Here is a 17,237-nt window from a genome sequence, read left to right on the forward strand (position 1 = left end):
TGATGAGGAAACATAATATTTTGTGCGTAAAAATACTACTTTGTTTTAACGTACCATATTTTATTGGAAATTAACTGAAGTAATTCATTGGAAAATACATTCAAAGCGTCTATTGACTGGAGTATAAAAGTGCAGTGGAGTCGTGAGGCGTAGGACAAAACAACAGGCTGCCTTTTGGATACAATACGATCATATATAAAACATATACCTGGAAAAGAAACACTCTGATCAACATAATGTCCTTTAAAAAGAAGATCCCGATTTCATGCAGGGGTCCTTGGAATAATTTTGAGTTTGATAGGCTTCGTGGGTTGGGACCTCCAGTTTATCACCAGCGGAATCTAGAAAAGAGAAAGCAGTTGGTTATGAAACTGGACCTTTACCCGAGTAGACTTTAACAGCAATTTATGATTCTATGAACTTTACCATAGTTTCTTTACATGTCTCCAAAGTGTAGCTCTGAAGGAGACGCACCACGACCATCTTCATAGTTAGGATGGCGTAGCGCATCCCAATGCAGTTGCGAGGGCCTTGTCCAAACGGCATGAACACATAGGGGTTGATCTCAGTTTCTTCATTAAATCTGCAGAGTGACATTATTAGTATTACATTAGTCAAACAAAGAAGAAAAAGTTGAGTCCGTCTTATTAGGGATGGGACGATAAACAATAATATCGTTTATCGTGATAAAAAAGGGTCGACAATTATCGTTCGCGGGACATTGACTAGAGGACTAGGTGGGCGTCTCTGGTACGGCACTAAACTGGTTCAAGTTCTATCTAGAAAACAGGGAGCGCTTTCTTGAAATTGGGTAAATGTGCCTCAGATAAAATGTCCCTGACCTGTGGGGTGCCCCAGGGGTCAATTCTGGGACCCCTGTTGTTCTGTCACTATATGTTGCGGTTAGGCCAGTTAATACGCAGCAATAATGTTTCCAACTCTGCAGATGACACTCAGATCTATGTCTCACTGCAGCAGGTGAATATGGACCAGTGGATTCACTCACTGCATCAACAGATCAGTGTGTGGAGGAAAAACAACTTTCTCCAGCTAAACTCAGACAGAACTGAAGTCATCATCTTTGGCCCACAGAAACAAAAAGAAGGTGTCAGCAGTCACCTCCAGTCTCTCTCTCTAAAACCTTCAAATCAGGCTAGAAATCTGGGGGTAATAATGGACTCAGACTTGAACTTTAACAGCCACATCAAATCAATAACATCTGCAGCTTTTTACCATCTAAAAAAAAACAGCAAAAATCAAAGGTTTACTGTCAAATCCAGACTTAGAGAAACTTATCCATGCATTTGTCTCCAGTAGGTTAGACGACTGTAACGTCCTGCTCACTGGCGTCTCCAAACGAGGTGAAGCACTTTGAATTACCTTGTGTACAAATTGTGCTATACAAATAAACTTGCCTTAGCATTTTATATAACCGTGATAATCGCCATCAAAGATAATCGCCATTACATCACCAGAATGTGCAGAAAAACGACTTGTCCACAGAGGAGTCGACAGGAGGGACAAAGGGGTTTATTGTCCCAGGGTTTAGGGGCCCAGAATTGGACTCTCTAGAGGGGGGGCCCCATGTGAGATTTCTTGCCCCGGGCCCCCAAATTTCAGTCGGCGGCCCTGTTCATCCAGAATATTCTCCGCTAGATCGTAGTTGTTTTGACTGATGACAAAGTACAATACTATAACAATTCTTTAAACATGGAACTTACTCACAAGATTAAAATTATTCATATCCATAAGATTAATTGCTAACACACTAAATTTCAATATCGTTCCATGCCTAGTCTGTATAAAACATATGATACCTTTCCGGTTTGAAGCTCTCGGGCTGGTCCCAGAAACGTGGATCCTTGTGCAAAAGGGCAATAGGGATTCCGATTATCGTCCCCTCTGGAACAGTGATGCCGTGGATTTGTACCGTCTTCTTACACGCTCTCTCAAGACGTGGGGCAGTCGGGGTCAGACGCTGAGACTCATTGAGAACTTGATCCAAATACTGCAGGCTGGCCAGATCATCATATGACACTGGAGCCTACAGAAAGTGAAAGAGTCAGTACAGAAACACAGTAAGAGGTAAGTCTACGGCAGAACACTTTACATCTTTAGGTAAACGGGTGTCGATCTCATGATGTAACTTCTGTAAAGCTTCAGGGTTGACTGCCAGATGGTACAGGAGGTAGGAGATAGTGGTGCTGGTCGTCTCATAGCCCCCAAAGATAAAAATAAAGGCTTGGGAAAGGATTTCATGCTCGGTCAGACCTGGCAGAAAGTGAAATGTCAGTAATGTTATCCATAAACAAACTTTTGAGCAAAATGATAGTTTCTGCTGTAAATAATTCACTTTCTGTTAAATTCAGTAACTAAAGTTTAACTGTTACTGCTGCATATAAGCATCAACAATTACCAGAAAGAATTATAGTCATTAAGGTTAATTAGTTAATCAATGAATCACCATTATAGGCCAACTCGTTTATAAATAATTATAGCAATTAATCATTGTGCCCCAAAGAAGTGTAAAAATACAGTTTCACCTGAGAATCCACAAAATTCAGGCTAAACTGAAATAAAATTAAGAAACTGTTTGCTAAAATATATCTGGAAAGACGCACATAAATATGAAGAAGTGATATTTACCGATTTTGCCTTTGCATAAATATTTGAACATCAATGAGGACCAAGCCTGTAGTGTGTGTGTAGTATGTGTGTGTAGGGGTAAGTGTGTGTGCATGTGAATGTATGTTTGAAGGTGCATGTGTGAGCTCGTGTGTGTGCATATGTGTAGGAGCGTGTGCATGTATGTGTTTGTGTGTGTGCATGTGTTTGTGTGTCTGCAGGTGCATGTGTGAGTTTGTGTGTGTGCATATGTGCAGGAGTGTGTGCGTGTGCATGTATGTGTGAGTACGTGTGTGAATAGTGGTGTCCTCTATTGCGTTGTTAGTCTCTTGTCTTGTCTTTGTGTTGTTTGTGGTAAATTCTTTGGTTTATATTACTTAAAAATATCTCTCATCGTATTATTGTCCTGTTTATATAGAAATGTGTACGTTTGGTTATATTTGTCTACTCTATGTCTATCATGTTGTGAGTGTGCCGTCCTTATAAAAACCTCCCTTCCTAAAACACGTCAAGTCTATAATTTGTCTTAATAATAACTTAAATGATAATTAAACTGATACTTAATATAAAATGTAAGATACAAAAACATTCAAACTGTACCTTTACTGGGCTGTTCATGTTCTTTTGGTACTTCAGGAATTTCACTCTGAATCATGACCTGCAGGAAGTCCCCTCGGCTCTGTACAAATACAAACACATTCAATATGGGGGTCACGTTGTAAACATGATTGTGTATTTGCTGCTTATTTACAGTTTTGACTGAATCGTGCTGATCTTTGAATTTTTTAATGATGTCATAGAAAAAGTCCACACTGTCTTTGGGGAACATCGATAGACCCAAAGCATTCATGATCCGACTACCAAAGGGAAACATCACTGCAGACAGAGACACGGGGGTTACACGCGGCTCCATTAACATAACCACTATGTAAAGGCACTTTTTTTTTCAAACATACGTAATATAAGTAAGGGCAAAAATGAGAAGTTCATTATCTTCTTCAAATGAGTGATAACCGGCCCATCTGGAGTGGTTATGGCATCTGTGTCCACACTGAAGGAGGCACTGGCCACGGCGTCGAGACTGTAGGGGCCCACAAATCTGCAGCACACAACGGTTAGAACGGAAAACAGTACTCTGATTCTTTACATGCATTTAGGCTCATTACTTACGTTTTAATATCAACAGGTTCCTCCAGGTTAGTTTTCTCCAGTGTCTGTACAAGTCGCTCTGCATAGCGACTGATTACGGGGAACACCTTTAAAAAAAAAAAAAAAGAGAAAACCACATCCTTAAGATATTGCTCAAGTAGAAGTGAAAGGTAGTAGCCCAGATAAAGTGAGGCTGTAAAAGAACTGAATAACAACTGGTACAAACTTTTTTTTGTATTTTGTAATAAAATATCCAATAAATATTGAAAATTTGATACAACAGGGACAGTGACAGTAAACCATGCCAGCACGTCTGCGAACTTTGTGGTTTTAATCTTAAGACATAAGAAGTTCAGATTCACCTGCTTCAGTCTCCCGCTGGTGAAGCACGGAGACAGCGTGTTACGGATTCTCCTCCACTTGTCGTCTTTTACTGTTGTAATGGCGTCACTCATTGGGCCTGAAAGGTCATTTTCCTGAGGAATTTAAGAAATAATTAATATATTCAAGTTTTACATTTAAACCCTTAGATATGTTTTAAAATGTTAGACTCACTCTTCGATTGGTAAACACAGAGTAACACTCCTTCACCATCACAGTCTTAATCATTTCAGGATCTGCCACCATTATAACCGGCTGACGGCCATCGTACAGCCTAACCGCAACAAACACACAGATATCCAAAAAATAAATAAATAAAGGAATAGTCAACATTTCCTCAGTAATATGTTAGTGAAGAAGATACTAAAATTGCAAGAGGTTATATCAACATTTTGACAGTATGAGGCAGCTCAAGCTCATCACCAGGTGTGGACTTGCAAGTCGTCACTTGAGTCGCTGATTTAATGGCCTTAGAGACTTGCCCTGTGACCTGTAATTTGAGAAGATGCTGTTCTCTTCACAAAAAAATGAACTAGCCCCACCCCAGCTCACAGTTTGTGACTAGGACCTTAGAGGATATATAGATTTTCAAAATTCTAAAAGTGATTTGGTACAAAGACGGGAAAGGACTTGGAAATTGATGAATAGAACTTAGGACTTGTAGGTCACTGACTTGGGACTAAGTTGAGAGCTTAATCAAAAAAAACCTCTGCTCATCATCACTATATTGTCCTAGAACTTGCAGTAAAAAAATATCTTACCCCCAGATATCTCCATACTTCTGGTGGCACTGTTTGTCAAAAGGGAAAATGCCCTAGAAAAAAATATGTTGAGTTTGTTTAAGAAATAAGATTTGTTTTATAGTAGTGTGTAGAAAGGCAAACTCTTACCTTGTTAAAATAGAACATTGTTCCTACGAAAGGAAAGGGTGTTGGTCCAGAAATGCCCAGGTTTTTCAAATATCTATATGGCCAAATCCCATACCTAAAATAAATATATAAATATAAATATAATAAATAAATGAATAAATAACAATAATAAATGCTTTACAATAAAATATAAAATGTAAGTTTCAGGAAGTGCTATCTGAATTGTGATCTACCAGGTCTTTTCCACACTTTCACAATCTCTTCACTTCAGTCATTTTTCAGCTCAGTTTGCAAAATGTTACTTGTAAAAAGACAGAAAACACTGTAGCCCGGTTTTAGCTGTGTTCTGTGAGGGAGCAGGAGACATTTAGGACCTGGGACAGTCTCTCACAGTTATGCAGATTAAAGGACAAACAAAACACAACTTACAGCAACAGCAGAGTCAAAAACAGAGCGATCAGGGTCCAAGTAGACGCTGAAAACCATGAAAAAGGAAACATGGCGTCGTGTCCTGGTTTGAACTCCCCACAGAATAAAGATGAAACTGTAACCAGTCCTGAACAAGTCCACGAAAGAGGAAAATGTTGTTTTGTTTTTATATTGGCCAAAGGGGGTGGAGTTTGGGTTTTGTATAGCCATAGAAAGCGGAAGTAATCAGGGTCATGACCATAAACCCTGGATATTGCCCTTTATAACCTTACACGACATTATACAGTCTGTATTTATAACTGGGTAATATCCTCACGATTAAGGGAGAGACATATTGCGTGTTAATAGTCTATATTTTCAAACTATACGGTTGTTACGTCACCTGTTGCTGCTTTTACACTGTGTTACATCATATTCTAACCACAAATCATGACGAAACGTTACAATTTGGTTTGGAACAATGCATTTATGGACATTAATTAGAAACATGTTTGGCTTTTGACTAAGAAATACCTTGTAACTAATAAGATTCGTTAGGTTTAGGTTTTTTGCTTAAATGTAGATCACCTTTGTTCATTCTGTCATAGCAGTGAAGAAACAGTCACTCATGTGTTTTGGGATTGCTCATACACTCAAATCTTTCAGAATGACATACAAGAAAGCTTGATGTAAACCTACAATTTAATACAAAACATATAATTTGTGCTGTTTTCGAAGAAGATGTGGGAAAAAATATGTATACGTATTGAATGTAATCCTAATCCTCTCAAAATATCATATTCATTGTTGTAAATTTTCTAACCAGAAACCTAAAACTTGCTGTATCCCTTTTGTCCTCTTATATAATTTCTTTAAACTATTGTTCAAACCCAAAAGCTCTGAAAACAAAAGCACTTTGCACAGAATTTGGAATTTAAAATGTACTACTGCATTTATTTATTTTTTTGTACATTTGTTTTAATATTTTTGCGCATGTCGTGTGAATGCAATGTAATGTAATGCTTAAGCCTCTTGCCATTGTTCATTCTGTATATATTTGCAATAATGAAAATAAAAGGAAATAATAAAAGTTTCAATTTACAAAAACGCAAAGACTAAAATTGATTTAATTTGAGCCCGTTCGTACGCCGTCCAAAACCCGGAAGTACGTTGCCTGACCCCGTTGTCTTTTTCCCCATTTTCCTCACATGTTTCCTGGGTATTTTCTTTTTCCGTTATAAATCCTTTTGACTGTTGCCCAACAATAAAACTCGTGGTAAGTCAACACCAGTTTATGCATGTTTTTGTTTGTTGTTTGTCAAGTTTGTCCTTGGTTTCCCTCTCTTGTTGCATGGAGCTAATGCTAGCGTTAGCATATGAGCGCTAAGAATCACAGCATTCAGTCACGTTTTTATTTACTACTTCCTTTACCAGTGTTTTGGGTTAAATGCAGTTTGCGATTGACTCTAGCAAATGCATAAATGCAACAGATATGCTACATGTAGGCCTATAACATGTTGCATTTCAAGCAGATAAGTTAAGGCAGATTCTGGCAAACCGTCCGACGCCTCAGGAGGGGAAAGCAGTGCTTCACCAACACTGTTTACAGTGCGGGTGGAGGGCTGCTGACCTCGACTGGGGATGTTGTCGGGCGGTGGAAGGAATACTTTGAGGATCTCCTCAATCCCACTGTCACGTCTTCCGAGGAGGAAGCAGAAACTGGGGACCCAGAGGCGGACTCGTCCATCACCCTGGCTGAAGTCACTGAGGTGGTTGGCAAGCTCCTCGGTGGCAAGGCTCCGGGGGTGGATGAGATCCGTCCTGAGTACCTCAAGTCTCTGGATGTTGTGGGACTGTCTTGGCTGACACGTCTCTGCAACATCGCGTGGCGGTCGGGGACAGTACCTGTGGAATGGCAGACCGGGGTGGTGGTCCCTCTGTATAAAAAGGGGGACCGGAGGGTGTGTTCCAATTACAGGGGAATCACACTCCTCAGCCTTCCCGGTAAGGTCTATTCCAGGGTGCTGGAGAGGAGAATCCGACCGATAGTCGAACCTCGGATTCAGGAGGAGCAGTGTGGTTTTCGTCCTGGTCGTGGAACACTGGACCAGCTCTATACTCTCCATCGGGTCCTCGAGGGCTCATGGGAGTATGCCCAACCAGTCCACATGTGTTTTGTGGATCTGGAGAAGGCATTCGACCGTGTCCCTCGTGGTGTCCTTTGGGGGGTGCTCTGGGAGTATGGGGTCCGGGGCTCTTTGCTAAGGGCTGTCCGGTCCCTGTATGACCGGAGCAGGAGCTGTGTTCGCATTGCCGGCAGTAAGTCAGACCTGTTCCCAGTGCATGTTGGACTCCGCCAGGGCTGCCCTTTGTCACCGGTTCTGTTCATTATATTTATGGACAGAATTTCTAGGCGCAGTCAGGGGCCGGAGGGGGCCTGGTTTGGGAACCACAGGATTTCATCTCTGCTGTTTGCAGATGATGTTGTCCTGATGGCTTCTTCGAGCCAGGACCTGCAGCAGGCACTGGGGCGGTTTGCAGCCGAGTGTGAAGCGGCTGGGATGAGAATCAGCTCCTCCAAATCCGAGGCCATGGTTCTCGACCGGAAAAAGGTGGTTTGCTCTCTCCGGGTGGGTGGTGAGTCTCTGCCCCAAGTGGAGGAGTTCAAGTATCTCGGGGTCTTGTTCACGAGTGAGGGAAGGATGGAGCGTGAGATTGACAGGCGGATCGGTGCAGCGTCTGCAGTGATGCGGTCGCTGTATCGGTCCGTTGTGGTAAAGAAGGAGCTGAGCCGGAAGGCGAAGCTCTCGATTTACCGGTCAATCTACGTTCCTACCCTCACCTATGGTCATGAGCTTTGGGTAATGACCGAAAGGACAAGATCGCGGATACAAGCGGCTGAAATGGGCTTCCTCCGCAGAGTGGCCGGGCGCACCCTTAGGGATAGGGTGAGGAGCTCGGTCACACGGGAGGAGCTCGGAGTAGAGCCGCTGCTCCTACACGTTGAGAGGAACCAGCTGAGGTGGCTCGGGCATCTGCTCAGGATGCCTCCTGGACGCCTCCCTAGGGAGGTGTTCTGGGCATGTCCCACCGGGAGGAGGCCCCGGGGAAGACCCAGGACACGCTGGAGGGACTATGTCTCTCGGCTGGCCTGGGAACGCCTTGGGGTCCCACCGGAGGAGCTGGAGGACGTGTCCGGGGTGAGGGAAGTCTGGGAGTCCCTGCTTAGACTGCTGCCCCCGCGACCCGGCCCCGGATAAGCGGAAGAAAATGGATGGATGGATGGAAGTTAAGGCATACAAAACTATGCTAATATTTTTATATTATTACGTCCTACTAGTCCCCTTTTACCCAATATTGGACCTCACTTCATTGACATAAATTTTAAATGTCACAACAATACAAAGATATAGATACAATTAAAAAATGTAAGGTAAACATTTGCTAATTTCGGAATTTCTATGCATACTCATTACACTGTTTCAGCTCATCAAACCAATCTTAATATTTCATAAAGAAAATACAAGCAAACATAAAAAGCAGTTTCTACAGGGGTGGAAAATACAAAGCAATCTTACCCCCAGTGAAAAATGTAGTGAATCTGAATAACTAGTTGTACCACCCTGTAAAGCAACTGACATAAAATGCTTTTGAAAACTGGGGATATTTATCTTTGGCATTTATCTCACTCTTTTATCATTATTGTATTATTTACGGCCATATTGTTTGTGTTTTTTTCCAGAATAAATTGAGACAGACAGTCAATACATAAGTGCATGATCACTTATACTAGCCAGATTAGAAGTATAAGTAAATATAAGTTGGTAAAAGTAAATTGGCTGTTTCTGAGGATGCTTCTTCCTAGTGTGTCTTTATTCATTTTCAGATTTGATTGACCAAAATGTTCCTAACACTGAGACTCCTGCGAAAAGGCACCTCTGGAAAACAGTGGATTGGAAAATATCGTCGCCTCAGACCAGTCACGTGGCAGATGAAACGGAACATGGTGAAAAATCTGGAGCGTGAGGCAGAGAACGAGTACTGGATCAGCCGGCCCTACATGACCGCAGAGCAGGAATATGGACACGCAGTCGAACGCAGGACCCAAAATTGGCTCACGATTAAGGAGAGAAGCTTTGTCAACTTTCCTGAACACAAGAGCCTAACAGAGCATTTGAGTCATCTCAGGATCACCAAGACATGGTCAAATTAAAAACTTCACAAATTCTTATAGAGACTGAAATTAGTGACATTATTATTTATGTTTAAGTATGAAACTGTTTAATGCCACTTGTAAAATGGTCAAGAATGTGCCACTTTGCTTGTCTGATTAAAACATTTTTGAATAACTTGTCTTGCTGAGATGTCTGTGTAATCCCTCAGTCATCCAGGTATGATCCATAGTAAAAGAAAAATTCGAATCTGTCTACTGGGCAAAAAGCTGTAGGAGTGAAGACGTTTCCGAACTGAATGAGCAGCGAAGGGTCTTCACTTCTACAACTTTTTATCCAGTTGACAGATTTGAATTTTTTTTGGCTTGCTGAGGTTATACTTCAGTGTATTTGGTTTAAGTATGGTTGTTCCGATACTGATTCTTGTATTGGCAAAAGCTCCAATACCGCACATTTTCCAGGTATCACATCAGCGAGTACTCAGACCAAATCACCCATCCAATACCACTGTATTTTTGTCTGGGACTCAGGCTACTGCTAACGCACAGAGCAGGTTAAATGCAGACTAGAGCTCTGCAGACTCTTGCTCATATTAACAGAAAAGACGTTTGTGTTCCCTCTTTGATGCCTTCATTTAGCCTTTGGTGTGGTTGTGCATTTTTTACAGGCCAAGTGACCAAGTAGAAAAGTAAAAATGCTTAAATCAGCAACTCAACAACTCTTCATCAGGACCGTTACATCTATGACTCTGTACTTTAGTCCTTTAGTCCTACGATTCTTGTAGATTTTCTTTAGAGGAAGACTAACTAGTTATGCTTTTTTGTGTATTGTAACAAACTTGAGTAGCCTTAGTCTACTTCTTCACAGTATGCGGTCAAACTGGTATTGATATAGGCAAGTACACAAAGTATCGCTATCAGAACAACACTAGTTTTAAGCTTGTCTTTCTTTAAAAACAAACAAAACAAAAAACACCAAACTTCTATTTCAAGTAATAGCCATGATTTTATGACTCTTAGGGAATTTAACTATTTGAAATAAAAGAACACACAGCAAAAAACTGCAAACATAATTAACATAAAAAAGGGGGTGATAACATGTATATTATGTAAATATGGACAAATTGGTGTTTTGTTTAACATTTTAAATCTTTATTTTAAGAATGTAATACACAGTTTACAACACACGGAAATGAATAATTAGTTTGCTTATTAACAAATTATGTCATCATATGCAACCTACTGCATCTGGGTCAAACCTGTGAGTGCATGATGTCATGTTGCTTTATCTGATAATGCCTGTTATCTGTACTAAGGTCACCTTCCGAAGTACCATTTAAGGCTTTACACCTACAGCCAAGCATGTGTGTAAAATGTTTATATAAAAAGCTATTGGCCTAGTCACTGGTTATTGATTAATCCTATGACTACTGAGGAGCAGGTCAGAAACAGGTCAGTTTACTTCCCAACAAATACATCATTACAAGACTAAAGGGGCCTATATTAGGTTGGGACGGCATAACGGGCCCATATTAGGTTATTTTCTGATCTGTCATGTTTTTTCTCAACACAAACAGACCTGAAGTTGTGTTTTATTTCATTCACGCATGTTTAACACACAAACCCTGCATATTTAGGTTTAGGCTGAGTTCTTCTCTCAAACTAAAACACTCTGTTCCACCTTGTGATGTCATCATGTGGTAATACAGGAAGTGCTCCACTACGTTTTTAAACTCCACACACCTTCACTAAAACAATTTGGATGATTACAGCCCTGGAATTGCCAATTTCTACTGAACTACAAGGTAAAAGGAGCTGTCAATGTGAAAACTACCATTTCATGACATCACAAGGTGGAACAAAGCGTTTTGAGCTTTGTAGATGTAGACAGACTAATAATAGTGTTACTCAAACGTGTGAATGAAACAAAACACAACTCCAGGTCTGTTTTTCAGGAGGTAACAATATTATAACATGGGTTAAATCTCACAAGAGTTAGTTTTGTGTAATATAGGACCTTTAAGAAAATAGTTTAGTTTATTTTTTAGGGAAAATGAAAGCTTAATCCTCTGCAGCTCATGTCTTGATTGCTAACTGTAGGGTCTACCCTGTTTGAAACTCTGTTAAGACTTTAGCCTGAGCTTTATTTCAACACAATCTGATCACAAAGAACTGCTCTACCTGAAACTACAACACGTGAGATGATTTGTGCTGTTAAACAAGTCTCTCACTCATTAAATTACAGTCACAAGCCAGCTAGCATTAGCCAACAGTTTTCAGTTAGTCACTCTCCCCTTTCTGTTGAAAATAAAACACCTAAACTGGACCATGAGCGCTCAGATTAATCACAGTCTTCTGAAAATTTGCCGTTTAAATAAATTTTGTATTTTTTGTGCCGTTAAACAAGTCTCACTCATAAATTTAGTCACAAGCTAGCCAGCATTAGCCAACGGTTTTCAGTTAATCGTTTTCGCCATTTTCGTTGAAAATCAAACACCTAAACAGGACCATGAACACTCGTATTTATTCCAGTCTTCTGAAAATGTGCTGTTTTAATCAATTTCGGATTTTTTATACTGTTAAACAAGTCTCTCACACATTAAAGTACAGTCACAAGCTAGCTAGCATCAGCCAACAGTTTTCCGGTGAGTCACTCGACATTTTTGTTGAAAATCAAACTCCTAAACGGGACCATGAACGCTCGTATTGATCCCAGGCTTCTGAAAATCTGCAGTTTAAATAAATTTTTTATTTTTGTGCTGTTAAACAAGTCTCTTACTTATTAAATTACAGTGACACGCTAGCTAGCATTTGCCAACAGTTTTCCGGTGAGTCACCCTCGACATTTTTGTTGAAAATAAAACTAAAACAGGACCTTCTGGAGTTTTCAGATTATTTTAAAACTTATGTTTGTTAATGTGTGCATTGTGTCACCATGGTAACTACTGAACATTCCGCTATAATTATACAGATAGAACCTAATATCACTGCAAAGTATTTATTCCACGTATGTTTTTTTTTACTGGGCAAAAAAAAATAACAAAAATAAAATAAAAACACTGCTAATAAAATTCCTCCTCCACCCTTGCAGTTCCGTGTTTGTCCAGAAGATGGCGCCAGTGTCCGCGGCAGGTCCCGGCTGCTCTCCGCTGCCCTGTCGTCCCCTCCCGCGTCCTGTGCGCTGCGCCCAGCCGTTGTTTTCTTCTCCTGGATGATGAGGTGCGTAAAGAGAGGCGCCAACGCACCGCACCGGGCTGAAGGAGCTAATGACCAGACCAGACAGACCCAGTCCAGTCCACGCAGCGTCTCCAGGGCTGCAGAGACATGAAGAGCCGCGGTGTTTGGAGGAGTAAAGCCTCACCTGCAGACGTCTGAGCACAGTGGCAGCATGGCGGGGGGTCGGAGGGGACTTGTGGCCCCTCAAAATACTTTTTTGGAGAATATAGTCCGACGGTCCAACGGTGAGTGTGATTTCTAATGTGATTATCTTTATGCAAGTGCTGGGATTTTTTTTAAACAAGCTCCACTTTTGTCGCAGGAGAGACATCAAAAACTTGGGGGGAAACACAGTGTACTAGACTTCCCTGGGTTTAATGCACGTTTCATGAATTTAATCAACTCAGATGATGGAGTTGGTTAGTTAGGTTAGTTTTTTCCTGGTCGGGATTCCCTAAAGTACAGTGTGTAGGTGGGAAACGCCATTATCCTGCACTGTCTATTACATAAGGCTGATGGGGGCTCTTAATTGGAAAATCATTTTAGCGCAGTCTTAAGTGCATAGGCCACTGTAGGGATGGGAATGGTTGTAATTGTGCTCTTTCATGGAGAGGAAAAAGTGAACACAGAGGTGGATGATTAAATTAAAGATGGTTATTTCCACAGGGTTGAGATCTGACTCCAAAGCAGTGGTGTTTGTGTAGTGTAATGTTTACTGTAGGTGTTGTTGCGTCGTGCATGTATTAGGGAAGGGAATGCATGGAAAACCCTATTCATATATGGTTTATCCCAGTGTTGTTTGACTCTACATAGTTCCAGAGTGGTTAGGAGTAAGGTAGGCCTATTCTCTTACTCCACATCTACACTAAATTTGCACATAGCCTACATTTGTAATACGTGGAGCTACCATAATGTTTACGTTTGCTGTTCTAAAACAATTGGGAGATGTGTCGTTTTTTTTGGAACAGGCCGTCAGTTTTGCTTTGGCGCAAATCGTCACGTTGAATAGAAAGTGACAGGGCAGTTCTGACACTGGGCAGATTGCCATGTAATAACAGTAAGCATGTGCGTCTTTGTCTCTCTCGCGGATTCCTTTGAATTCTGTCACCAAGATGGCATAGGCTCATCCTAGAAGGTAGAAATATCCCGTAGAAAAAATACATTTCCTTGGTTTTCTCTACATAGACCCTGAATGTAAAGTGTGGAAAAGAAAGTGTGGAATTTACCCTGTGAAACAAAAGCTGAATAAACCATTTCTTTGACCTTGGGCGGTCCCGTGGATTAGCAACCCCTAAATCTCCCTTCAAGTAAGAAACAAAAGCGTCAAGGCTATAATCTGCGGGATGCCAGTGAGGAACAGTGAGGGATGCCTGTGAGGACTAGCGATCGGCTCGGTGGTGGGTGGGCGCTTTGCAAACAATGAACTTCTCTGCCTTTCTGTGTCTCTCAATCACTCTTTGTTTAATAAGCGGCTTCGGGGCGGCATTCTCCGTAACAGTTTAGCAGATGACAGAACTTCCTCTTGGCATTTTCCTGTTTTATAGATCAGACATTTTGTGCGAACTTTAAAGGAACTTTTAAGTGTGTCAGAGTCATAATGTTCGCCCCATTGTGCTGCCGTCCCTCCTCGCTGTGTTCAGTTGCCTGGGACATGAGTGACACTGCTCTGTAGGTCACTTGGCAGTTGTGTTTTTCCGCCGCTTGTTGCTATGGGAATTAGTGCAGTCTACACTTTGCTTTATTGGAGCTAGAAACAGGTGCATGATGTGGTTTAAACTTGGTTAAGGCGCACCTGCACAACTCACTAAGTAGCTACTAAACATTTTGATTTATTAGTGGAAAAAGTACATTTGAGTTGTGTTTGTTCCACTCAGGATCACACGGTTCTTTCTGATGCAGCGTGGTTGAGTCCTGGGGTGGCTTTTGTTTTGTCTCTGTAGAGGATATCGAGCTAGGCCTGTCACGATAACACACTTTGAAGCACGATATATTGCTGAAGTAAGTACAGACAATAAACAATAACACTGAAACCAAACCATAAAGTAGAATTATCCCCCAAAAACTATTCTAAACGCACAATATTAACACTTACATAGTTAGTTTGCACCTGTAATGAGTCAGAGAAGTTATTTATTCCACTTTCTAAAGCTCAAATCTCATCATGTTGCAAAAAATAACCAAAAATATCCGACTACTGCAAAGAAAAACAACACCCGATGAATACTGACCCCGAAAAATATTTCTACAGGTGACAAAATAGATCCGAGGCACAATAATATGCGTAGAATGTGAAAATAACTAATCATATACTTTCTTTCACCTCGTAAGTTTATCTGCCCACTCAGGATTTTATTTATTTTGAGCAGATTATTAAGCACACGTGTCCAGTACAGTTAATGCACATTTCACATATTTTTTTTAAATTTAAGCTCGAAAAGGAGTGGGAAGAAGAAAACTTATTAAAGAGCATCTGATTGTCAGGTCACTTAGCGTTGATCCAGTGAGCGTCCCGGCCTTTATATTCCCAAAAAACTATTGTTCCATCTGTCGTGTATTGAACAATAAGTGGATATAGTCATTATCGTGACAGGCCTAGATTGACGCGCCGCTGCAGGTTTGGCTACACATTACAGAAACAAGTGCATGTAGATTACAGCTTAAACATTAAATCTGCCTTTACCTACAGCACTACTTATGTAAAATGACTAGAAGTGTTATTTTTTGTTGTTGTTATATATATTTAAAGTCATAATTAACACAAAAACAATAGGATAAACAACATTTGAGCAAACAGACACAAGGAGGTGGGGTAGGGGTAAGGGTGGAGTAGGGGTGGTATAGAAGTGCAGCATTTATCTTACTTTACATTCAGACACTCATCTTAAATATATAATGATGTAATTATGTAAATGGGATTGAAACGTTTACTAAAGGTGTTATTTAACAAATGAAAACTGTGCCACTTTTTTGAAATGTTTTTATATTCCTATTGTCCAGCACGCCCTGTCCTCCTGTCCATCATGTCCTTTAGCAAAGTGTGAATAACCATTGTTTTCTGTTTTGACAAATTTCAGTTTGGACACTGTCCCATAAGCAGACAGGTACTACAAAGAATAGTCACCACCTTTCTTTTTCTTCAGATACCCCCTCTGTAGTGTACAACATGTTCTATACCAATTGCTGTTAATTTACAAGTATTTCCATTCACTGGACCCTGCATTGACAATTTCATAGACTGTATGTAGAAGTGGACTAGCGTTCGGGTCGAGGCGAGCAGTTATAGCGGCAAATTTGGAGCTAAGTTGCATTTTAGGAATTTCGACCACACGTATCATAGCAACCAAAGAACCAATCCAGAGCGAGATTGTTGAAAGTAACGTCTCTTTCCGCCTGTGCCACTGGTTTAGAAGGGAGCGGCGCTTACCCACGCTGTTAATCAAACCTGTTTATCTGTTATTAATGTTCATATCTTCAGTTACAGATGCAATTGCGAAATAAAAACACCCGGATCATGTAGAAGCGGGTTAATACGAACATTTTAAGACCAAAAATGAAGAGTTTTCTAATGTAAAGTGAACTGGAGTCAGGTTAGCCATGTCCATTTATATATACAGTCTATGCCGTTCTATCAACAACTAAAATATTGGTAATTTTGATGAATATTAATGACTATTCTCACTTACAACTGTTGTAAAGTAACACATTGGCATGGAACGTCTGTGTCTTACTTGTGTAGGTGATGTTTACTATTCTGTGTTCATTTGTGTCTCTCTGTGTCTCCCTGTTTGTGTTGCTCTGTTATATTGTGCCCCACCACCTCACCTAAAAAAAAAAAAAAAACTTCTTTCACTTAACGTCAGCAAAAACAATACAGGCTGGAACGCATTCTTCATAATCAATAAACATCCGTCAGATATTTAAATTATTCAAGTGCTCCTTGATTGGAAGTTTCAGCGCTTTTTCAACCCAATTTGCACAATCTAATGTTAATATTTTCATAAGATTTTGGCCTATTTGTTATAGTCATCGCAAAAAAACGCTAAACTACATCGCGGCGCAGTCAACTCAATCGTCCTTAGAGCTGAAAACGAGCCTTCTGTTAATGTTAAGAATAGGACTGAAGCTGTTTTGAGCCATTAGCATTTTTTAGCATAACACATTTTCTCCTCTATAAATAAGTGGTGCTTGTGGGCCCACACAGTAATAATTTTTAATCATGTCTCGTGCCATGTGTGACAAATTACTATTAAAGTGCCCATATTACGCCGTTATAATATATGTTATAATGTTTCCTCATCACAGACAGACCCGGAGTTGTGTTTTTTTTGTTTCATTCACACGTTTGATGCATATTTTGTGAGCTCCACACACCTTCTCTAGAATCATTTGGATGATTTCAGACCTGGAATTGCCAATCT

At 40.6% G+C, this 17,237-nt stretch overlaps 3 protein-coding genes across 5 annotated transcripts in view; 2 read left to right on the forward strand and 1 right to left on the reverse strand.

The window, feature by feature from the left end:
• Positions 1–39: 39 nt before the first annotated feature.
• Positions 40–5,628, reverse strand: LOC117382775 (cytochrome P450 3A56-like). 2 transcript variants are annotated; one of them, XM_033980005.2, is made up of 13 exons: positions 5,454–5,628; positions 5,046–5,139; positions 4,917–4,969; positions 4,330–4,429; positions 4,137–4,250; positions 3,796–3,881; positions 3,582–3,724; positions 3,377–3,501; positions 3,226–3,304; positions 2,111–2,271; positions 1,818–2,044; positions 427–583; positions 40–341 (listed from the first exon to the last, which is right to left on the reverse strand). In XM_033980005.2, exons 1-13 carry the CDS (start codon positions 5,522–5,524, stop codon positions 264–266), a joined length of 1,488 nt encoding a protein of 495 aa, XP_033835896.1. In that variant the 5' UTR covers positions 5,525–5,628; the 3' UTR covers positions 40–263. The 2 variants fall into 2 exon arrangements, with proteins under 2 accessions (XP_033835896.1, XP_055083433.1); XM_055227458.1 differs by having other exon boundaries at positions 3,226–3,501.
• A 965-nt stretch (positions 5,629–6,593) lies between these two features.
• On the forward strand, positions 6,594–9,781 carry mrpl57 (mitochondrial ribosomal protein L57). Its single transcript, XM_033979736.2, has 2 exons — positions 6,594–6,708; positions 9,319–9,781. Exon 2 carries the CDS (start codon positions 9,334–9,336, stop codon positions 9,643–9,645), a length of 312 nt encoding a protein of 103 aa, XP_033835627.1. The 5' UTR covers positions 6,594–6,708; positions 9,319–9,333; the 3' UTR covers positions 9,646–9,781.
• A 3,031-nt stretch (positions 9,782–12,812) lies between these two features.
• Positions 12,813–17,237, forward strand: part of kcnh1a (potassium voltage-gated channel, subfamily H (eag-related), member 1a) — a 57,667-nt gene continuing 53,242 nt past the window's right edge. For both annotated transcript variants that reach the window (XM_055227170.1, XM_055227171.1), the window contains exon 1: positions 12,813–13,064. In XM_055227170.1, coding sequence (XP_055083145.1) covers positions 12,992–13,064 — 73 coding nt within the window. In that variant the 5' untranslated portion in view covers positions 12,813–12,991. The remainder of the gene's footprint in view (positions 13,065–17,237) is intronic.

The sequence above is a fragment of the Periophthalmus magnuspinnatus genome, chromosome 15, assembly GCF_009829125.3.
Source record: "Periophthalmus magnuspinnatus isolate fPerMag1 chromosome 15, fPerMag1.2.pri, whole genome shotgun sequence".
Taxonomy (NCBI): domain Eukaryota; kingdom Metazoa; phylum Chordata; class Actinopteri; order Gobiiformes; family Gobiidae; genus Periophthalmus; species Periophthalmus magnuspinnatus.

Bases quoted from the DNA above. Each gene is read 5' to 3' on its own strand.
- LOC117382775 (XM_055227458.1), bottom strand. From the start codon at position 5,524: ATGTTTCCTTTTTCATGGTTTTCAGCGTCTACTTGGACCCTGATCGCT. The intron at 5,140-5,453 runs GTAAGTTGTGTT...TATTTATTTTAG, and splicing joins TTTTTGACTCTGCTGTTGCT to GTATGGGATTTGGCCATATA. The intron at 3,725-3,795 runs GTAAGTAATGAG...TGTGTGCTGCAG, and splicing joins GAACCTGTTGATATTAAAAC to ATTTGTGGGCCCCTACAGTC.
- mrpl57 (XM_033979736.2), top strand. From the start codon at position 9,334: ATGTTCCTAACACTGAGACTCCTGCGAAAAGGCACCTCTGGAAAACAG.